Here is a 22,161-nt window from a genome sequence, read left to right as displayed (position 1 = left end):
ATCTTATGCTTCCACCCGTAGTAGTAGATCAGAAGCTGTGCACGTGATATGCCTTGGACGACCTGTCACTTGACAACTCGTGGTTCCAGCACCGTAAACAGCATTCAAGTCTAATCTGACTTACTATCTTCAAACGGCGAGACAATTTCGAGGAGTGTATGATATGGTTGTCATTATCACTGCCAGTGATGAATGTGAGGAATGTGCTCCGGCAGGGTAAGTAGCGCACAATCACGGTCGACATCTTCATTAATGAAATGATGTCTGATGCCTCGAAGGCAATCAGGTGATATTCTCAACGTGTTATGGAGGGTCATAGTGACAGCGCTCTCCCAGCAGTGGGTCGTCAGCTGATCGTCAAGGCCGATGAAGTTGATCAAGATGGAACAGCTATTCAGTCACCAAGCAAGCAGCTCCCACTAAGCGCTCTCGATCAAAGAGATGGTGTAGCGTCTGGCGCCAATAGAAGCGTCCAAACGAAAAGCACACGGCCGGTCTTGAAAAGAGATGGCTCAGCACCACCTCCACCATCCCAGCCTCCACCTCCAGCACCACCTTCGCAGCATCAGGATCCAGATACTCCAGCGGACTCTCTCAGCTTACCACAGCTGAAACAGCTGGTCAGTCAATTCCCGAAGGTGGAAAAGAGAGCCTACGCATTTCAATATGCTGACGCCCAATCGTTCGCTGAAGAGATTGAAGCATGGTTTCAGTATTCAGAGCAGGATGGGACCATGATCTTAAGTGCTAAGGATACCTTCGAACAGAAATGGAGGTCATTCTCTGAATCTCACAAGGAACTCGCAGACGAAGATTCAACGTGGATCGATGTTAGTGATGACGTGCGAAAGAACATCCTCCTGTCGGTTCTCTCTAGCCTGAGTCATTATGATCCACTTATACGCATCGAGTCATTAGAAGTCCTCTTCTACATTCTTGGAGGGGCTTGGGCAACAACAGCAGGTCTAGAAAGGCAGGATGAGTCTGAAGATCGATCAAGCGACGAGGACGTTGACAACCGGAGCAACTCAGTTCAGCTAGAGTGGATGCACAGGGGTGCAGATCTGCTTCTAGAATGCTCCGGTCTTCAAAGCCTGCAGGATTGCATGAATACAGTTTTTGATGATGAAAACGGCGAAGGGTATGTGCTTTTTGTATCTTGTGCCACCACCATTTAACATATTCCAGCTTGACATCTACCGAGACCGCTGAAGAGCACGGAGGGAGTCCGCTTGAGCTCTACAACAACTCTAGAATTCGAGAGCGAACATTACTACTTTCCTGTTGGTATTTCTTTGTCGAATCAGCTCGACATAGAGATGCTTCCGGGGTTGGGAAATCGATGCGCAATGTCATGTGTGAGTGGAGTATATTTTTTGTCAAAGTTCCCAGCTGATGGTCTTATAGTACAATTGAGACCTAGGTTTCTCGTCTACTGCGTTGAACTTCTGGCCCGACGACGATGGGAGGATATATCGAGCATTTCGATGATGACAAGAGTAAGCCACCTCTGATGCGAATGCCTCTCTAACACAATTTCAGCTTCTCCTTCTCTTATGGAAATCAGTCTTGCTATTATTTGGTGATACCCAGAACGTGCTAGAGCGTGCAAAGGATGTGCTGCAAACGAAGCCAGATCCGCTCCCAGCAGATGCTTCGCGGCCCACCCTGACAGCCTCGCCTCTTGATTATCACCTTTTCCGCCAGGAAATTACATCAAAGTATCCGGCATATAATCCTCCTCTTCCATTAGTACCATTTGAAGCCGAGCACAAATCGATGCTACCTCCACTGCCCCATCATCCGAGTCGAGCGAACACAGTTACCGGTTCAGTTGCCAACTTCGGCCAACCTGATGGAAATGTTAGCGGCTCAATTCTTCACCAGCCGGTCCATATCGCGACACCCGCACCATCTCCACCACCATCGCCTGTTGGCCCTGGTGGGAAGGCAGGCAAAAAGCAAAACTTCCAGACGAATCAGAATTTTCCTTTTCTGTACCCTCCATTGGATGACAGTAGCAACAACATAGGTGGAAAGGGCACCACTGAGTTTCAAGATCTCATGGTAGGTAAGAAATGGGAAGGTAGCGACATACCTGCTTCTATCATTGAAGCAGGCCAACTCTTTGCAAGCAGGATGCGAATGACCCGAGCGATGCGTCAGCTCTGGAAAGAGCGAGAACAATTCTTGAAAGACGACAGGGGATGGGAAGGGAAGACGCCGACAGTTGAAGACGGTGAAGCTGGTACGAATGACAAAAATGATTGGAAAGAGCCCGTCAATGCTGCTCTGGGAGAGGGTGATAACGAAGCAGCGCTTCATGACCTCGAGAGTCGTTTGGAGGCTGTCGAGGACTTCTTTGTAAGCTGGCTTGGGCAATGCTGATTCGCAACTAACGTGAGCCAGCACTTCGCACTTCCGAACCTCCAATCACTTATTATCGTGATGATGAAAACCATGTTGTTCAATGTGCAGAATATCGCGATCCAGAATGGCTCAATCAACGACAATGGGCAATCAAATGGACTACCTAGAACAAAATCAAACCTGAACGTATCACAGGCAAATAACTCTCCAAATCCACCGGCTGCGCCACAAGCTTCGGAGCTCAGTATGGAAGAGCTCAACGAAACGCGACTTCGAGAAGTGTGCCACAAAGCTATGTCTGGATGTTTATTCCTTCTTCTCAAGTGGTTTAAAATATCTCACGTCCTCAAGTTCGAGTATCTGACTCAGCTCCTCCTTGACTCGAACTACATTCCTTTAGTGCTGAAATATTTCGCTCATCAAAACCTTGAAGATTTGGTCGCCATCCGCTACGACCGAGACGACCTGGGTTTCTTCCACATCTGCCATCTCAATTCTGATCACCCACCCCTCTCTCCCACCTCGCCAGCTGCGAATTCCTCCCCTACTTCAAGTCCCGATGAAGCAATGCCTCCACCGATCCTGCGCCACCGCCGTTCTCCAACAAACGGATCCTCTCACGACCCCTCCCAAGCCGTCGCATCGCCCGGAAAAATCGATGAGACACCTTCGGATACCGACTCCAACCGCCTCCCACCCCGTCCTTCTGTTGACGAACTGGGCAACCCCATCGCACCAATTCCCCAGACCCCTATTACAACCTTCTCATTCCGCCAGTTCCAAACCTCAATCCATCTCCTCCGGATCCTCCAAAAAATCACCCGTCACAAGGCGCACCGCATCTTATTATTAGTCCAATACAAATCTAGCCAGATCCTGCGCCGCATCCTACGCGTTCCGGACCCCTTACTCCGCCTCTACGTCCTCAAGCTCTTCAAATCCCAGGTCCCTTACTGCGGGCGGAAATGGCGCCAGGGCAACATGAAGGTCATCACGGCGATCTATCTGCATTGTCGACCGGAATTGCGAGATGAGTGGCTGGCGGGAGTGTGGAAGGGGAGGTGGATGAGGCGTTACCGCTTGAATGGGCGTTGAGGGGATTGACGTTTTGGTGGGTTAAGAGGAATTATCCGGATGTTGTCAAGGATGGTGCTGCGGAGGGAAGGGGAGGGATTGAAGAAGGGGAGAGGGACTTCTTCCAGAGGGAGTTGGATCAAATGGGGTGGGGGATGGCGGCTTTGGGGGTGGGTAATGGTGCCTGTGGTGCTGGTGGGGAGAATGGGGAGGCGGTTGCGTTTGGGGAGGAGGCGCCCGCGCCAAATGGGAACGGGAGCGCAAATGCAAATGCTAATGGAGGTGTAGGACAGAATGGGGAGCAGTGGGAGCAGGGTGGACCGTTACAATTGGAGGGGTGGTGATGGCGCAGGAGAGAGAGAAGGTGGAAAGTGGAAGGTAATACGCCATGGAGGGGACGTGGCTGCGGGACATTTGATGTCAGGGGACGTATCACATCCATTGTGGATATTGCTACAAGTTTCTCCAACTGTACTCGAGCGCATATCAAACTACACGCGGCTCTTACGAGGACATTCTGACAGGATACAAATGCCAATAATCCGACGGCCCTTGCAGCTCTGTTCTCGAAATGCTGGCTATCAGATCTAATATCCCCCTTCACCTCTCCAGTCACCACCGCTACCGATGTGCGTTCCATCACGAGGCTAAACATTCATAGGAGCGCCGTCAATTCTTACTCAATGACGGACAAGTCTTTTCACTACTCATCTCTGATACGGCAGGCGCCCACGTGAATGTAACGACAGTGACGAGTTTGGTGGAGGCAGCATGAGCAGGCTCCCCTTCTACGACTCTGTGCGTTCACATTCTTCCATCGACTAAGAAGCCCCCGGCCCGGCTTCGTCGGCTGTCTCTTAGTCATCCCCTAGCTTTTCTCTCTTCACTAGTCTCTTTGGTTTGCTGACTTCCCGATAAGTACATGGTCGTACGGACTTTCAATGCAAGTCTGCCTTCTTGGCCCCATATTTCGTTCGTACGCGAGATGCTATAGTCATTGTCCCTTGGTCCCTGCCGCCACCTCGCAGTCACTCTGCTCATCTCAGGTGCTATATGGTGAGTCTTCGAGCATGGCTTTCCAACTCGACGCACTGCTCCATCAACTCCCTTGGATTCCTCCTCGTGCCTGGTCGCAAGAAGCCCCAGCACCAGCGCTATCAGAGCCAGCATTCCATCCAGATCACAACATCTCCCCGAACTGTGCACATTGCGTGATCTCACCATGTGCGAGAAGCAGCCGTACCGTTATAGATGTGGCCACGAAAAGGGCTACAAGCTAATCGATTGTGGTCGCTCGGCGCTTTGCATTGCCGAGAACGCCAAATGCTTAGAGCCCGAGTATGTGGACGGGATATGTGGTACATGCGAGAGATCTGCGGAGGAGGCATTGCCGTCCAGGAAGGATGCCGAGGCTGAAAAGGACGCCGAGGCGAAGAAGGACTGCTGCTGTGCTGTGTTATGATTTGTCGATGAAACTGTTTAGATATTGGTCTGGGACAGGGCTGGTTGGAGTTCGACGATGAAAAGCGTACAAAACCCTCCAGCAGAGAGACTCTGTAGGTCTGCAAAGAGGGACTCATACGTGGTGGATGCTGATATATTCCAAGCTGAGCCTATGAGCTCCATGAACACGATAGGACGCTGTGTTGAAAGGTCGAAGCATTTCATATCTTCCATACTTTAACGTTGTGCGGATTCATTGAAATGGCATGAGCAAGGATCTTGCTCACTCCACCTTGCTGCTCCCTTCCATTGCGCCACTCTTTTGGCCCAGCAAGATAGCTGATAAAACCACTAGGGCCAGAAATGAGAATCTGCCGTTGTTCTTGTGAGGACGAGGACCGACCAGAAAAGTCATTGTCGTCGAAGCGACCTAGGGCTCTAAAGACGGCATCTCTATCGATCCAGGTATTTTCTTCATTCACAAAGTACTCAACCGTCACTTGCCCAGGGTGTTTTTCCTTGAGCTGCTCAAGTTCCTTGACAACAAGTCCTTGGTCATTCGAGGCCGCCGTCTTGGTAGATGCATTGAGAGTAGGGGAGTTGCTGCTGGTTGTAGACTTCTTCACCAGAGGCTCTGCGGGAGAGTGATCGCTGTGGCCGCCAACGCAATCATCGCGCTTTCGATTTGCCCACAGGATATGTAATTTCTTGTCCTTACTGTGTTCCTTCTGACTGAAAAGGGCATGAGCTACTTGAAGAGCTGGAGCGATACCAGTGCCACCGGCAAAAAAGACGATCTGCTTCACATCAGGTGAGAGTTCGTACTCGATATTCGGTCCTCGTAGCTCGATCTGCGATCCGATTGGCAGTCGGTGAAGGTAGCTTGACATTTCACCGTAGGCATCATTTCTGATAAGAAACCGCAATTGGCTGACGCCCTCCACTGATGGTGCGTCTTGTGGTGGTAAAGGTGTATAAGCACGGACAATTTGTAATTGAGGTTGTTTGAAGTGAAAGTTCCAAATTCCTCTTTGCCATGCTTCCTTGTATGTGTCTAGATCTGGTGATCTTGCCTGTGGTTGAAGAACAAAGATGCTTGCGGATGTGGACACTGGATCCTTCTTAACAAGCTTATAAGGTATGAAAGCATCTCTCGCTTGCTTGTTGGAGTAACCCTCATACAGTCCATATACGACTCCTCCTATGACCATCGTAATAGCGTATCGTTGCCATGACTTGAGACCTGAAGGTTGGCTGGACTGCTGTAGCTTACGTTCGGGTTGGGGCGGAGCAGAGGAGTAGCCTTGAGCTCTTCGCAGGCAATGGCTAGAAGGCGGCTTGCATAGAGATCCCTTTGACACACATCGGCTGATGCTCGATACTTGGGACGATGCTGCCCTTGGCGTCATCGAGGTCAGCCAACCTGAGGAAGGCGACTGACGTGTATTGATGTCTGTTACATTCTGTCGCTCTGGGCAGAGTTTGGGGAGGTGGAGCCTCCCGCAGATCGTCATAGCTCCTTGCGCTAAATCTACTCTTCAACATCCACTTCACTAGTGATTTCTTTGCAAGAAGCTCCAGTATGGTCTGAATACGCGCTACTCTGTGCACATCATGGCCTAGATGTCTGATACTCTCCGCATTCCTCCTTGTTACCGATCGCCATGTCACGGCTGGGCTTCTCCGAAATCCAAAAGCCTTCTCAAATTGCACGCGACTCCCTTGAACTTGCCTCCCTTGCCTCTTCCGAGCCTGAAGAAAGACGTACCTCCGAGTCCTCCTCTAGCTTGGGCATAACTTCCTCGAGGAAGTTGTCCCTCGAGAACGATGACCCCTTGGACGGTGCTAACCTAGCGGATGGTGCCAGGCGCATGCCTCACAATAGATCGTATTCAATATCTTCAGCTTTCGACTTCACACCTGCTCTCTTCCCACTCTCTGCTACACAAGGAGGTTACGCTCCACTAGGTGCGCCATCGTCTGTGTCGCTGGAAAGACATCCTGGAAGTCTGGAAAGCGGAAACCTGGAAAAGCATAAAACATTGACTTACCTGAATGGGCTATCATTAATCGTGGGCCTGATCATTGGTGCAGGCATATTCTCCTCGCCAGGTTTGGTCAGCTCACACGCCGGCAGCCCCGGCGGTTCTTTGGTTGTATGGACAGTGGCAGGTATATTAGCATGGACAGGTGCCGCTAGTTACGCTGAGCTCGGAGGAGCCATCCCACTGAGTGGAGGAGCACAAATATACTTGGCAAAGATCTTTGGGGAGCTAATGGGTTTTCTCTTCACCTGGTGTGCTGTCATGGTCTTGAAACCTGGAGGCTCGGCCATTATAGCTATTATTTTTGGAGAATATCTGGTTCGAGCATTTTTTGGAGCGGAGGTTGAGACGATAAATCCCTGGATCAACAAAGGAGCAGCAATTGGATGCATCATCGCCGTTACTCTGGTCAATTCCATTTCCACGAAGATGGCAACCCGAATCAGTGATACATTTATGTTTCTAAAATTCGTGGCTCTTCTTGCGGTCACTGTGCTGGGAATCGTTGTCGCTGCTACTGGTCTGTCCTTCCAGAATCATCCGAACGAAGACTGGAAGTCACATGGCTGGTTTTCAGGAACGAGCACTGACATCACAGACTGGGCCGTTGCTATCTATGCTGGTCTATGGGCTTTCGATGGCTGGGACAATACGAACTATGTTACGGGCGAATTCAAAAATCCAGCTCGAGATCTTCCAAAGGTCATCCATACGGCCATGCCACTCGTGCTCCTATCGTACCTCCTTGCCAATGTCGCTTATTTCTTTGTTCTTCCGAAAGCTGTCATTGATCATAGCAATACCGTGGCTGTCGTTTTTGGCTCACAAATATTTGGCCCAATTGGATCCCTGGTTCTTGCACTTATTGTCAGCGCAAGCTGCTTTGGTGCCCTAAATGCAACTACCTTCACTTCCGGTCGACTTGTCTATGTCGCAGGAAGAGAAGGCTATCTTCCTGCCGTTTTCGGTAAGATCGGAATAGGCAATCCAGAGGTCCCTAATCTTGGTCGGCTGAGGAAACGCTCATGGCTCGTCAAGACTGTTGCTCGAGTGTTTGGCGATGAAGGGAATTTGGGCCTTACGCCGATCAATGCCATGGTTTTGAATGGGGTACTTTGTATTGGATACATTGTGGTGGGAGAGTTTGAAACCCTGATCACGTTCTCCGGCGTTGCTGGATACACGTTTTATTTTCTCACCGTGCTCGGACTGATTATTTTGCGGATCAATCAGCCAAACTTGGAAAGACCGTATCGCACTTGGATCACGACCCCTATCATATTCTGTTGCGTCAGTCTGTTTTTGGTCAGTAGAGCTGTGATCGCTCGACCATTCCAGACGATAGTCGTTCTTGTGTTCATTGTGACAGGAATACCGGTGTACTTTTGGAGGATATCAAAGCGGGATGGGCCTCGGAAGGAAACCAGTAGCAGTATGAGGTTCTGGAGGCGATGGGGAAGGTCTAACAACGACTCTTGATAGATGCTCTCTTTGTATATATGCCAAGGCAATCGTTCATCCTTCATGAATGCTGGCTGTGATAACTCTCTGGACTTTTACGGTGCACACATTGTACTAGTATTTACTGCACAGCTGTGTGTGTTGTGGCCCCCAGAAGTTATGTACTGTAGTCACGTTGTGAGTCTGACAGCCTTTTTATTTGGCTTGGCATCGAAATCCGGCCCAAAATGGTACCATGTACTCAGTGTCTGGCCTTTCAACAATTCCAGTTATAATCATAAACATTCTCTATTCTCTATTCTCCTCTATCGAGGGAGCTCGGCGAGATGCTGCAAGCTGTGTCTGCCGTGGTGACTCAAGTTGCCGTTTCTATCCTTGTCGGCGTTTCGTTCTTGAGTCTTGCAACCTGCGCAACGTCTGCAAATGATGCTGCCTCTAACGGGTCTCTACTCTGGGGACCCTATAGACCGAACCTCTACTTCGGTATCCGACCGCGAATACCCAAGAGTCTGCTGGCCGGCTTGATGTGGGCAAAAGTGAATGACTTTGCAAAGGTTCAAAATAGTTAGTCCGCAACCCGTCCATGAGTGCCGAACATGTTCTTACATGCCAAAGTTGTTCCTCTTCCGCGTAGCTGATCCATTCAGACTTCAGACATACCTGCGAACAAAATGAAGGAATGGCTGGTTATGGGTGGGAGGAGTACGACATCCGAAATGGCGGGCGTCAGACCATCCACGATGCTGGAAACACGATCGATCTGACGATCGACTTTGTCAAAACATCCGGTAATTCAACCGAAAGCTGGGCGGCGAGGATTCGGGGGGAGCCGCGAGCAGACGTATCGGGAGACTTAACGACAACGCTTGTCTTCTATGCAGGCATGGATGGATTGGGAAGTCTTGAATTTGCAAATGAGCACGATGATCTGGGTCAGGAAGGGACTGTTACGCTTCACGGAAAGACTGCCGACCTGGGCGACTTCAAGATAGACATCACGCGGGGACCAGATACCAATGTTGCTCCGAAGCACTACCATCCAAGCTGGGATTTGAAACCCTTGGATCGGACCATGGCGTCAAGCATGCAAGTGCCCTCTAATGCACTTTGGCAGGCTAAAAGCATCATGTTCACGAACATGAAGAGTGAGGTTGACAATTACATTGAAGAATATGGGCAGGAGAATCCCCCGCCTGCCTGGCAAATGTTTACTGTGGCTAACGATATCAAAGAAGGCAACTTCCATATGGTGCAGAAAACCTTTCTAGGATCCTTCGAGTTTGACGTTATCTTTACAGCAGTAGACGCTCCAACGCTGACGTCGGCAGAAATTTCTACAGCTATTGTACAGACGTCCAAATTGTTCCAAACCAAGTTTACAGATATCTTCGCTCCAAAGTCACCGTTTACTGACCCTAAATACACGAACTTCTCCCAAGCCATGCTATCAAACCTTGTTGGAGGTATCGGCTACTTCTACGGAGACTCTCTTGTCGACAGATCGTATGCACCAGAATACGAGGAAGAAAATGAGGGCTTCTGGGAAGAGACTGCGGATGCAAGGGCAAGGGCACAAGTCAGTCGTGAACCGCCGACTGAGCTGTTTACCAGCATCCCTTCGCGACCGTTTTTCCCGCGAGGGTTCCTCTGGGACGAGGGTTTTCATCTGATACCAATTGCAGATTGGGACATGGACCTGACACTTGAGATTGTGCAGAGCTGGTTCAATCTGATGGACGAGGATGGATGGATAGCCCGGGAGCAGATCCTGGGACCTGAAGCGCGAAGCAAGGTTCCTCAAGAATTTCAAGTCCAGTACCCACACTATGCCAATCCTCCCACTTTGTTCATGATCCTCGATGTGTTTGTCGACAAGCTGAACGCAGAGAAGTATGACACCGCTCATGCTACTGCTCTAAAGGACCACATCCGAAAATTCTATCCACTTCTCAAGCGGCAGTATTTCTGGTTCCGGAAGACGCAATGGGGCAACATCAAATCATATGATCGCGAAGCTTTCTCCACGAAGGAAGCGTATCGATGGCGTGGACGAACTCCGCGACATATACTCACCTCTGGTCTCGATGACTATCCTCGAGCACAGCCTCCCCACCCTGGTGAGCTGCATACGGATTTGATCAGCTGGATGGGCATGATGTCTCGCTCCTTACGCCGCGTAGCCGAGTCACTCGGTGAGACAGAAGATGCCAGCGACTTTAAGAGCTACGAGAACGCCATCGTGCGGAATATTGACGAGCTGCATTGGTCTGCTTCGTCGAGTATATTTTGCGATGCAACCATTGATGACTATGAAGAGAGTATTCACGTTTGCCACAAAGGCTATATCTCAATATTTCCTTTTATGACCGGGCTTCTTAGGGCCGACAGTCCACGCTTGAAAGCGATCTTGGACTTGATTTCTGAACCCTCGGAGCTGTGGAGTGAGTACGGCATCAGAAGTCTGAGCAAGAAGGATGAATACTACGGCACAGACGAGAACTACTGGAGGAGCCCAATCTGGATTAACATGAATTACTTGATTGTCAAAAATTTGCTGGTTTGTTGCTACCACTTCCCTACTCTTGTCTACTCGGAGAGCTGATGCAATTCAGGACATTGCTCAAATTTCTGGCCCTCATCAAGAGCAGGCTAGACAAATCTATGTTAAGCTTCGGCGTAATCTTGTAGAGAACGTCTATCGCGAGTGGGAGAAGACTGGCTTCGCATGGGAGCAGTACAACCCAGAGACCGGTCAAGGTCAACGGACTCAGCACTTTACGGGTTGGACAAGTCTAGTGGTCAACATCATGGTGATGCCCGATCTCGGCAAGACTGCGAAGGGGCACGATGAGCTGTAGCATAGAAAATAGAGAAGTCTAGCGTCTAGTAATAGAACTCTTGTCGCAAGGGTATCGTTCAACGCTTTCGTTATGTCTGTCACCAAATTCGAGTGAAGCCTTCATCGTCGATGCTCGTGATGTTCATCTCTTGGTCGGCCGCGGTTATTGTAGTAAGGTGAACGACTCCGATGCCTCCTCTGTTGTCTATTCTCTCGATCATCATCTCCACGACTTGGCCGGTCCCTGGTTCTTGAGTGTCGTCTGCGTGTTCGTTCCTCTGACCCTGATCGCGAGCGTCGCCGGTAGCCCTTTTTCTGTCTGTGCCAGCTTGATCGGTGACGTTCGCGATCCCTACTCCGACTCCGACTTCGACGCCTTTTGTAATGTGGCCCGCTCTTACTGTCCTCTCTCAATCGTTGACCTCCGTCGACGGTGGCAACATCATCTCCTTGAATGCGCTCATTCCGCTCTCCGTGGTTGTTGGCGAATTTTCCATAGCCGACTCCCTTGCTAGTTTCGGCATCTTCATCTTCGACAGCCTCCTTTAGGATTTTATTCACTTCCTTTGCGTCGCCTAGGGTTTCTAAGTTTGGATTTCTGGGTGGCACGTCGTATCCCAGCGCTCTTGCCAGAGCGTCCTGTTCTGCTTCTTTGATGCGCTTGATCTCCTCCTTTCGTTCTCGCTCAGCTTTCTGTGCGACGGTCTCTCCGGCCTCTTCGTCGGCGTTACCCTTTGCGTACCAATTTAAATCCCGACCTTTTTGCCATCGGCCAACAGGCGCCATCAGCGAGTGGCCCAAGTAATTCTCTCTGTGGCTGGATGATTGTACATCAGACCATTTAAAGTCGCCACGGCCACCGCGGGAACCCTCCTTGCGTACAGTGGTGAGGAGATCCATATTGAACCCGTATCCGAACAGCCAGGTTGGTGAGGGAGATGGAAAGATTCAGACTGGCCGGCAACGTTGTGGCGTTCAACATCAATGTGGAACTCTGGTCATCGATCGCGAACAACCCGGGTGACCGCAGTGGCCACAGGGCACTTGACGAGTCAGGCCGCTGGGACGGGTTGAGAACCTTTATGCAGGTGTGATAGAATAGGGAAAGGAGGGAGGCCGGAGGAATAAATCTCTTGATCGCGAAGTTAACTTATGGTGGGGGATGATCCAAGTGGAGCGGGCCTTTCCTTGGGGTGAGACACGCTCGAGATGATCTGAGCTGTCACTTAAGCATTGCCTACATGAACATGCTACCCAGCGGGGCCTAGAGACAGCTGCCTGAAGACGGGTGTGCCTCGAGATAGAAGATTTCTATTGGCATCCAATCTTCAGCGTCACACTCACCGTCACACTGTGAGACACGGCAGCGAACGCCCCACACTCACCCCCAGGCCCTCCCCGCTCCCGACGCTCTTCGCCTGGTGTGAGATTGTTTCTTCGTGGTAGGCTGCTTCCTGCAATGCTACGTACAGATCGTCTCCTTGTGCTACTCTTCCCTAACTGGTGAATTCCGTTATACTCCCGGCTGGTTCGGAAATTCCCTTCTTCTCTCCTCTTCAAGCTGTTACTTTCTGCAGTGCAGATGCTCTATGTGCTGAACTCCAATCGCGGTCCTCAACCTGACCATGGAGGATGATTATCGCCGTCTGCAACCAGTGAAGCTTGACATCATAGGCACGGAGACGGGCAGGGAGAGAGTGGGTATCTCTGGATACGTCGCCTTCAATCGGTAGCTCTCCTACTGACCGGGTACAGTACTTCGAGTACGGCCTCCTCTGCGGTTGAATCTATGCGTGCAAGTCGTGTCTGACCTGTTCTCTCAGAGACGGCTGGTTTCTGGCGCCCAGCATCGCGAATTGGCGGAACAACTTGGTATCCGAGCTATCCACAGCCCGCAGCGCACATCGCTGACGAGGTCTGCAGACTGCCTGTTCTCAGCGTCACAACCTCTACTTCATTGCCCATCGAGAAAGTGTTGCGGTCTTCCAACCAACGTTTCCCTCCCACAAGCTTGGACGTCAACCCCAGATCAACATCGTACCGGCCCTTGCTAAGGCCAATGCACGTGGTATCTTAGATGCCTCGCGGCCCCACAGCATCAACCACTTGATAGTAGGCGAACTGGGGTCTGAAGAGATCCTGTTTCTGTCCACTGACTCAGGCAATGTGGCTGCTTATTATACTGGAAGTATCCAAGAGGGCATCGAGAAGGAGCCATACAGGTTCAGCCAGGAAGGCCGGAGTGACTTAGTTGGTATCCGACCTTTTTTCACTCACTGGGTATATGAAAGCGCTTGGGGATTGTCTATTCACAAGCATGCCCGAATGCTCGCTGTCAGCTCAAACAAGCCATATTTTGAACCGGCTATTGGAGAAGATGCTGCGATTACAGTCTTTGCATTCGCCTTGACGAGCTCCGACGCATCATCATCCCCACTCAGCAGTGATGCGATCACACCTCCGAAAGAGGACGAGTCTGATTGGAGGTTCTGGGTTCCCGAAGCGACCAATCCGACCAAGTTGCCAGACCGCTCGGTGAATTGGAAGACGAGGCTCGAGGCGCATCCCTGCAATATTCCCAGCATTTCATTCGTCAATTCAGATGACGATAGAGGGGGCAATTACTTGCTCAGCACCGATATCCAAGGTATCACGAAATGCTGGCACATATGGCAACGTAACGTTCTTTCTACGTGGGATTTTTCTGCGGTGGGCAGTTCCTCTAACCCTTACCTCAACTCTCAGCAAACTCTGTGGGATTCCCCCCAAATCCCATCATTGACATTGCGACTGACCTTTCTTAGCAGTGGCTGGACGGTTTTAGCTCTTGACCCAAGCAGCTTTCAAGTTGTCGACACCCAGGAAGAGTTTTGCGGCGCTGCAGCCGAATATGACAACTCCTCAGGCTGTTTCAACATCACTCCGAGTCTTCATCGAGTACCAGGCCATGACAGGTCTTTCGCAGCTGGTAGCGCCGTTTCTCCAGCTCCCAGCGACGATTCTATATCCGACAGCGATTTGATTGGTATATTGGACGACGACGATGACGCCGCCTCTTCTGGTTATTATGATGAAGAGGTAGAAGAGGACATTTTTCAGGATATCATTGCTGGAGGTATCTCTTTTCACATTGAGGCCAGCAATAGTATGGGGCCAGGATCTATGGATCCTGATTCACAATCCAACACAGACGAGTACAGTCACGGTGACGATGATGGGTCCACTGAGACTGAGACTGAGAGTGAGGATGGAATGGTATCGGGCAATCTCATGAGGATTGACAGCCAGCTTAGTCAAGTCAATCCAGATGAAGCAGAGAAGGTCAAAATGCATCATTCAGGCATGCTTCCAGCATTCCCGCCACCAGTATATAAACCGAAAAGTCCTATGATCCCGACTCTCCACCTTTCAGCTTCCCACCTTCGCCTCTTCGATGCCAACCATCCTGAAGAGGCTTCAATATACTGCTCCGAACCCCTCAGCTTCCAATGGCCAATGTACCACGCAACTCGCCCAGATATTGACAGACTAAACCTGATGCAATACATACCCGAACTTGGAATAGTGGTAATTGGAACGCAGATCGGCCGCGTTGCTGTGTGCACACTTACCAAGAAAGGAACAAAAGGCTCATTTTGCCTCCGAGTCGACTGGATTCTACCATTTGAATCGCAGGAGAAATCCCGTGAGAGGCCTCAGACGCATCTAATAGGGATTGCGGTCGGACCTGTCCAAGGCCATCACATCTCAAGACCTAGCTCAGTGTGCGGCGGCGACGACGACGACGGCGACGATATGAAAGACAGCTGGTTGCGGGACAGGATCGACGAAGACGGTGTCTCAACGACCTTCGATCCAGAGGTGATCAGGATCAGACGAGATAGCAGCAGCAGTACGAGCACGATTGACGATTTACAGAACTCCATCAACAATCATATTAGGCCCTCACGATCAGAAACCAGACAAACAGCAGCAGCAGCAAAGGCCACTAAGCGCAGACGATCCCCGCCCCTAGATTGGAGATCAGTCAAGCAAGCATGGCCGTCTCGATCAGAAACGACGGAGGCAAACCCCATCAAGGACGAGTCTTGGAGGGGAATTGATTACTCCCGTCGCCATCGCCTGATGCTGACTTATTACGATCAGACCGTCATGACGTATGAGCTGTCCAGGGGACGGCCGTTTGTGGGGGATCCGGTGCTGGCGAGGCCGAATTGGAGGAATAGAGAAGGTTATGTGTGATTAACCCACATCGCTGACCCATAAGGAAGGATCGGAGAACCATGTTGACGAAGCGCTCGCTTCATAGGTCATCAAAAACGGGGATTGAAATCTGGCAGGGTGGAATTCCATACACGGCTGGATGGAGCTTGGGAGGGGAGCGAGCACCAGGACGGGATGAGCGAAGAGGATCTCATTTTGTACATCTTTCCATACCTCACATAACTTCGCCTGGCTTTTCAATGAAAAAAAAATGGGGACGATTGCATTTATCGAGCCAGATCTGGGGCTGGGAGCTGGTTACACAACACAAAACCAAGCAAATCACGCAATGACAGGACCACTGTGCACGCCGCCAGCTCGGTTTGATATATATCTTCTCACCTCCACTACCCGACCGGTTGACCCCGACCCGACCTCCACCTCAACCCCGACCCGGATCCCGACCCCGACCCCGACCCCGGCGCTTCAGCTGCAGCAGCATCGTTTCATTTATCACCATGGACTTGCCTTTCAATGCTCTCTCTTCCCCCCCCTCTCTCTCCCCCCCTCTCTCTCTCTGTCTGTCTGTCTGTCTGCGCCCCCTTCCCATTCGCTCTAACAACCATTCCCATTCCCATACCCATGCTCCCCGTCCCGTCCCGTCCCAACCTATCCCGTCCCGTCCCGTCTTCCAATCGATTAGTCACTCAGTCACTCGGTCACTCAAATAATTACTCCGTAGATCGGGATCAGCTAGCTAGCTAGCTAGCTGGTTGATTAGTTGGTTGGTTAGAAGAGAGGGAATCGAGATTCTTTTTTTGATGAGTGTGTGTTCGTCTGGTAAGGTACTCGAATATGATAAAGCCTAGTGCGTGCGTACTGGTAGGAAGTAAATAAAGTAAGTATGCAGAGAGCGAAGGTCAGGAAGGGCTCTCGAGACACGCCACGCCACACCACGCCACTGGCTCTTTGATCGGTACTGTATGTGTCTGACTAGCTAGCACTCGTTCTGAAGACCCTTTTGCAAGAGTGATTTCAATCGCTAGATCACAATGGTGAGTTGGGTGTTAGCACGCTTTGCTTTGCCTATCGATCTACGAGAGGTCTTCTTGTGTGGTCAATATACCTCTTTACTGTCGCCTCGTCCCACTCACATTCAGCTTCGGATGAGTGGTACCCAACCAACTTGGACCCCCCCCCCTTTCAACCCAGCTCTTATCATCCGATAAGACAATTCCCAAAACTCAGAGACCGTAATTCCTAGGATCCAAACCCGCTCCTTCAACCCTCGCACTTCCGGCCTCACCATCAAACACAAACTCGCTCATCAACTTCCCGGTCCCGGGACCATTCTGGATGCCCCAACACGTATGGCCCGCGGCAAGAAACAGACCCTTGATACTCGTCTTCCCCATCAACGGGCCGGATCCCGCTCGACTCTCCACTTGGGGTAGATAGCACGCTTGTCTCGTCAGGATCTCCCCGTCACGTAGTTCGTCCGAGATAGCGGAGCAGTAGTCCGCGATGTCTTGGCACCGGGACTCGTCGACTGCGACTTCGGCCGAGGTAGGGGGGAGGGGCACCAGAGTGTCCCCTTCGCCGCAGGCGTAGAGTTCGTTGTTCGGTCGCGCGTATATCTCTGGCGAGACGTGCTGGGGTCGTTTGTTCTTGGCACCTGGACGGAATTGTGGGGGCAGCGTGATGGAGGTGAAGATTGCGTAGGCGGAGCAGGGGCGGGAGGGGCGGATGGTGATGCTGTGGGCGCGGAGGGCGGAGATAGGGGCATGCGGGAGAAGGGACTGGGTCCAGGGTCCTAGGGTTAAGATTATGTCTGTTGTTGGGACGGTGGTTGGAGTATTGGTGTTTTTCGCCATGTAGGTTATCGATTCGACGGCGTTGTCATTGTCCTTGTAGTTGATAGATTTTACGCTACCGAGGATGATCTCTGCGCCCTTCTCTTGGGCGAGCTGGGCCATTGAGGTGGTGAATTGGTAGGGGTGGACTTGGGCTGTGTTCTCGGGTGTGCCCATTGAGTCGTAGGACTGGATGTTCGAGTCGACGAGCCAGTCTAGGTCCTCAGGCACGCCAGCCGCCTGGTGGGCTTGATAGCTATCATTCGATCGCTTCTTTAGACTGATCCGCTCCTTTGCTTCGTCGTGCACGGGGTTAACTGCGGGAGGGTTTCCTTTTCCTCCTGCTGTTGCATCGCCAAGTCTTCTGCCCTTGATGTCGAGTTGGCCACAGCTGACGCCTCGATAGCCCCATCTCTTTTCGCCACCATGTTCTTTGGCGAGCTCCTCATGGAGGCGGAAGGATAGGGGAACAATCGATGATGGGTAGGCCCAGAGGGCGAGGAGACCACCGGCTTTACCACTGGCTCCTGAGGCGACACTGGCAGCTTCGATCAAATGGATAGAGTGGAGAGAGGGATTATAAAAGGGATGGCGAGTCAGGAAATAAGCAGTTGTGCTACCGATTATACCGCCACCTGATCAGAGATGGCCTATCAGAATGATGCTGCCGGTACCGACAACCTGATGGGCTCAGTCAGGTCTTACCTACGATGACAATATTTCTCTTCTCCTGTGATGCCGCCGAAGGAGGCATCGCAAAATGGCTCGTCAGAGCACGACTGATAGAGGTGCGAAGCGCAATCTTGACGGGATATAAACCACGGGCGTGGAAAGAAGAAAATGTATGGTAGCTTGAACGACGAAAAACAATAGAGGAGAAGAAACAGAAAGGATACGCCAGGAGTTCTCCACGTGATGCACGAGTGACGATTGACGATTGACGATTGACGTCGTTCCCCGAGGTGGGTCAACGAGGATGTGCTCCAAGAGGTGGCGAGAACTCTTGTCAAGTTTGATGAATCTACTTTAAACGAAGACTGATCAAGTGTTGCTTCGACAGCATCCCGGTATCATGTCCTCGGCCAGATATTCTATACGAGCACGAGGTGAGAGAGTGAGGGAGGGAGGAAACCTGTTGAACGTTGTCAACCTAGTAAAAGGGGCACAATTTTTTAAACCCATTGGACGAGGGTTTGCTGCCCTCGTTAGACCGGGCACTACGAGGTCATATAAGTCTCCCATTTGCTTTAACTTGGGCAGAGAGAATACATCAGAGATCGTGCATGATATCAATTGGCAACCATATTAATTCTTGTACATGTGCTAATTCTACACGAATCCTTCTTCCTTGCGTGATGCGCCCGACAGAGAGACATGACCAGTTGATCCATAGCTGCAATTCGCTTTTGTCTGGCATGCCCGCCTGCAATGGCGGTGCACTTCCAAGTCTGAGCCAGCCATGACCGCTCATGGGATATTGTGGTAAGCTCTGCCAGCCAAAAGAAATACGCAGATCCGTGTCCACCCAAGGAATGTGCTGTCGGAGGTGCGCCTGTCGAGTGACATTGGTCGCTTGAAACAGCCGATCAGTATGCCGTAAAGATGCAAGAAGCAAAATTCCTTCTCCCGCCCTGCCGTCACAGCATAGACCCAGCATAGACCCAGCATCGTCGCTTTCGAGTCGCGTCTGCCATGCGTTTCGTTCACTTGCTCTGCTCTATGAGACAGTCCTCCCACCACAGTCAGGAATCTTCAAGCCTGGCTTTAATTGCCTGTCTGAATACATCAGTCCCCATTTGTCCTCCCACTCCTGGCCCGGGGTATTGTAAACGATTTTCCATGGTTCGTCGAAAGCTTCGAACCTGCCCCGTTGTTATCAGCAACAAGCACGGCTGTTAGAGATTCTGGACACTCACCAAAAATAGTCCGTCCCGTTATCCATTGCCTGACAGACAAAGTCCTCCATGAAGGTATTCATCTCGTCGATCCCAGCCACGCTCCCACTGGTCGGGGTTGCACATTCTGTTGTCAATGTTCCACAGTCATTCCCACCCCCACTTGGCCATCCTGTTTCACTGATGATCTGTTGTTTGTCAGTCCCGGCCGTCAAGGGTGTATTTTTCATCTGCCAAAAGTTCCACGTCCAGCCAGCTGCCTCCTCGACAGGTACGCCAGCGAAGAAAGGGTGAATGTTAGACATGACAACGTCGGAGGCTTGGACAAGGCTTGAATCCCAGTTATCGCCCAGGTCAGACGTGGCGACAGGAAGGTCGTAGCTGAGCGCTGTGAAGTTGGATCTGACTTGGTTCAAAATCTCGATCAAATTTTCTTGACTGGCAGCCTTGTCCACACCGGCGCGATAGAGAGCTTCATTGCCAACAATGACTCCTTTGAAAATGCTGCGATCGGAGACGTCTTCGAGAATCTTGTACATCTGCTCCAATTGTCGGTCATTCGTCGTCGTATTGGTCTCAATCCATACTCCCAGCCAGACCTTCATTGAAGACAACCCAAGCCGGTCGATCGAGTGAAGCACCATTTCAGTCTGATTGCAATCGGTGCCATAGAGTCGAACAGTATTGGTTAACTGAGACAAGACTGCCATATCGCGCGTAACGTTGTTCTGCGAGGGTGGAAATTCTATGCAAAGTGGGTATTGCGTGCCCCAAGGCGTATAATCGATCGCCGGGAATACCTTGTGGAGGTCCCGATTGTTCATCAAATCCTTGATCTCAGCAGAGCCCTTGCCGAGATCACCATTGGATGCTGTGTCGTCGTTGGCGTTGTTGATGCTATTAGCTGATGGACTCTCCGTCTCTCCGCTCGACTTGCCAGTCGATCTCGACCCAAGAACACCACCAACAATGCCCCCCACGATGGCGAGCACTATCACGAGACCAATGGCAAGCCCCACAACCCATCGCATCTTGTTGTTGCCTGTGGTCTGTCGAGAAAGCCATTCACTCTTCTCTGCACCTCTATGTCCTTCGGCGTCCATGTTGCCGAGATTGCCTGGTTGGACAACTGGGTCATACCCAACGCCCGGGGTCTGCGCTTTCTGCTTTCGTCCGGCGAGACCACCCAGTGCACCTATAATTCCTCCAGCAGCTGCTCCCCCTGCAGCTGCAGACGTGCCAGCCTCGTTGCTTGACGTGCTTCTCATACCCAGTATCGATTTCCTCTTTGGATCTGGTATGAAACCATCATCACCGTCATCCGCAATATTTTGGGGATTGATATCAGCGTCGCTGACCTGAGGTGCAAAGTTGAGGGAGCTATTCTGGTATGGACTATCATAATAGGGAGACTGAGTTGTGGGGATGTGACGAGATTGGTAGTCAGCCAGAGGGAAACTCTGCCCTGAGCCATCTGACGGAGGGATGATAGGCGTGATCGAGCCGGGTGTAGCAGCACCAGCCGCAATTGGGATGGTAGAAGACGAATAAGAGCCTTGTTGCCGTAGGTGTCGAGGTGCCTCTGCTGGTCTTTGCGCTAGGTAAGCTGGGTCGGAAGGGGTAGACGGGTGATTAAAGTCTGCTGGGCCATAACTGCGTCTAGTGCTTGAAGCCTCCAAGGCTGGAAATGGTTGTGTCTCTCCATCGCCTTGTCTGAGGTTCGCCATGTGCCCGTCCACTCGATCCATGCTCCTATCCGGTTGACCTTGTCCAAGACTGTCCATGCTAGTATTGAATGATGACAAGGGTCTTGATGCTTGTGCGTATCCTTGATCTTGGATTGAAAAGCGTCCCGCCGGAGATTGTCCAACCGGCTTTCGTCGGTGTGGTGGTGGTGGAGGAGGAGGCGGAGGAGCAGAAGGTTGAGGATGAGAATAGTTGTGGTAAGGAGTAGACTGAGACGAGGAGGAGAGGCGATGCCTACTACTATCAGAGCTGGTGTTACGGGCCCGTCTTGCCTGATCAAAATTGCTATCAGGATGTGATGAGGGGTGGTAGTGCTGGGTTGGAGGAGAGGGCGGAGTGGTGTGGCTGTCGTTGGGGAGTGGCCGGAAGAATTGTGAAGAGGTAGACACTGGAGATGCTCTGGAAGGGGAATCGTGATAGGGTTCGTGATTGCTGTGATTGCTAGAATTGCTGTGATTGTGAGCATGGCCGTGGGTCAAGGGTGCCTGCTCAGTTGAGCTGGGAGGGGCTTCCTCAAAGGAGAAGCTGCGTTGGTAGTTGTGGACCATAGTGATGGGTCTCGATCTGAATGTGAAGAGAAGCGAGAAGGCCCTTGCTGGCGAAGGGGGCAAACACCAAATTCAACACAGTGCTTATTTACAGCCACACCACCATCCTTTTATCTCCTCTTGCGGATGCACTTGATTGACATTAGATGCTTGGTAGTTGTCCTGATGTTCTTGATGCTCTGGTGACCGAGGCAGGAACGACTGGGAGGACGACGAGGACCCGGTCCAGCAGGCTGAGATGAGGTGAGACAATGTCTTCGAAATCTTGCAACTTAGCTCTAACTGAAGCTGACTGGCTTGCAAGCTGAATCTACGCAGCAATGACACCAGCACCTCAAGCACGGAACCAGCTGCAAGTGTCTTGTACGAAGACCGTCAAGAAGCATACAATTGTTTCCAATATCGAACGAGCACTTTCTGAACATCAATGTGCTCGAGAGTATCCACCAATTCATGCGGGTTTCCTCGATCCAGCCACCTTGGCCAGCCCATGAGTTGCCTGATTGGCCTTAACCAGTCCTTAACTGTACTGCGTATTAGTGCTCCGTACCACCTAGCAACTAGTTAGCTCACGCGCTCGTTGCTAGGGCCAAAGACGACCAGCCAACCATCTGACAGCCACCACAAGCCCAACCAAGAATAAACTACTAGTAGTACTCGCCAGCCCTGGCCTCGATCAAGCTT

The 22,161-nt window shown here is 51.3% G+C and overlaps 8 protein-coding genes across 8 annotated transcripts; 4 read left to right on the top strand and 4 right to left on the bottom strand.

The window, feature by feature from the left end:
• Window positions 1–305: 305 nt before the first annotated feature.
• On the top strand, window positions 306–3,788 carry EPUS_00293 (uncharacterized protein; the record flags this gene model as incomplete). The annotated part of the gene is made up of 6 exons (XM_007805950.1): window positions 306–1,141; window positions 1,189–1,358; window positions 1,408–1,499; window positions 1,543–2,364; window positions 2,410–3,417; window positions 3,492–3,788. The coding sequence occupies 6 exons, from the start codon at window positions 306–308 to the stop codon at window positions 3,786–3,788; spliced, it is 3,225 nt and encodes a 1,074-aa protein (XP_007804141.1).
• A 1,320-nt stretch (window positions 3,789–5,108) lies between these two features.
• Window positions 5,109–6,401, bottom strand: EPUS_00292 (uncharacterized protein; the record flags this gene model as incomplete). Its single annotated transcript, XM_007805949.1, has 1 exon — window positions 5,109–6,401. One exon carries the CDS (start codon window positions 6,399–6,401, stop codon window positions 5,109–5,111), a length of 1,293 nt encoding a protein of 430 aa, XP_007804140.1.
• A 150-nt stretch (window positions 6,402–6,551) lies between these two features.
• EPUS_00291 (uncharacterized protein) lies at window positions 6,552–8,411 on the top strand (the record flags this gene model as incomplete). The annotated part of the gene is made up of 1 exon (XM_007805948.1): window positions 6,552–8,411. The coding sequence occupies one exon, from the start codon at window positions 6,552–6,554 to the stop codon at window positions 8,409–8,411; it is 1,860 nt and encodes a 619-aa protein (XP_007804139.1).
• Window positions 8,412–9,072: 661 nt separating this feature from the next.
• EPUS_00290 (uncharacterized protein) lies at window positions 9,073–11,251 on the top strand (the record flags this gene model as incomplete). The annotated part of the gene is made up of 2 exons (XM_007805947.1): window positions 9,073–10,950; window positions 11,006–11,251. 2 exons carry the CDS (start codon window positions 9,073–9,075, stop codon window positions 11,249–11,251), a joined length of 2,124 nt encoding a protein of 707 aa, XP_007804138.1.
• A 79-nt stretch (window positions 11,252–11,330) lies between these two features.
• Window positions 11,331–12,132, bottom strand: EPUS_00289 (uncharacterized protein; the record flags this gene model as incomplete). The annotated part of the gene is made up of 2 exons (XM_007805946.1): window positions 11,331–11,584; window positions 11,634–12,132. The coding sequence occupies 2 exons, from the start codon at window positions 12,130–12,132 to the stop codon at window positions 11,331–11,333; spliced, it is 753 nt and encodes a 250-aa protein (XP_007804137.1).
• A 725-nt stretch (window positions 12,133–12,857) lies between these two features.
• Window positions 12,858–15,474, top strand: EPUS_00288 (uncharacterized protein; the record flags this gene model as incomplete). Its single annotated transcript, XM_007805945.1, has 3 exons — window positions 12,858–12,961; window positions 13,056–13,104; window positions 13,156–15,474. The coding sequence occupies 3 exons, from the start codon at window positions 12,858–12,860 to the stop codon at window positions 15,472–15,474; spliced, it is 2,472 nt and encodes an 823-aa protein (XP_007804136.1).
• A 1,205-nt stretch (window positions 15,475–16,679) lies between these two features.
• On the bottom strand, window positions 16,680–18,042 carry EPUS_00287 (uncharacterized protein; the record flags this gene model as incomplete). Its single annotated transcript, XM_007805944.1, has 2 exons — window positions 16,680–17,923; window positions 17,994–18,042. The coding sequence occupies 2 exons, from the start codon at window positions 18,040–18,042 to the stop codon at window positions 16,680–16,682; spliced, it is 1,293 nt and encodes a 430-aa protein (XP_007804135.1).
• Window positions 18,043–19,005: 963 nt separating this feature from the next.
• EPUS_00286 (uncharacterized protein) lies at window positions 19,006–21,477 on the bottom strand (the record flags this gene model as incomplete). The annotated part of the gene is made up of 2 exons (XM_007805943.1): window positions 19,006–19,150; window positions 19,205–21,477. The coding sequence occupies 2 exons, from the start codon at window positions 21,475–21,477 to the stop codon at window positions 19,006–19,008; spliced, it is 2,418 nt and encodes an 805-aa protein (XP_007804134.1).
• Window positions 21,478–22,161: the final 684 nt, after the last annotated feature.

This window comes from Endocarpon pusillum (genome assembly GCF_000464535.1).
Source record: "Endocarpon pusillum Z07020 unplaced genomic scaffold scaffold4993, whole genome shotgun sequence".
Lineage (NCBI taxonomy): Eukaryota > Fungi > Ascomycota > Eurotiomycetes > Verrucariales > Verrucariaceae > Endocarpon > Endocarpon pusillum.
The sequence above is the reverse complement of the archived record's forward strand: the minus strand, read 5'-3'. Positions and strand labels throughout refer to the sequence as shown.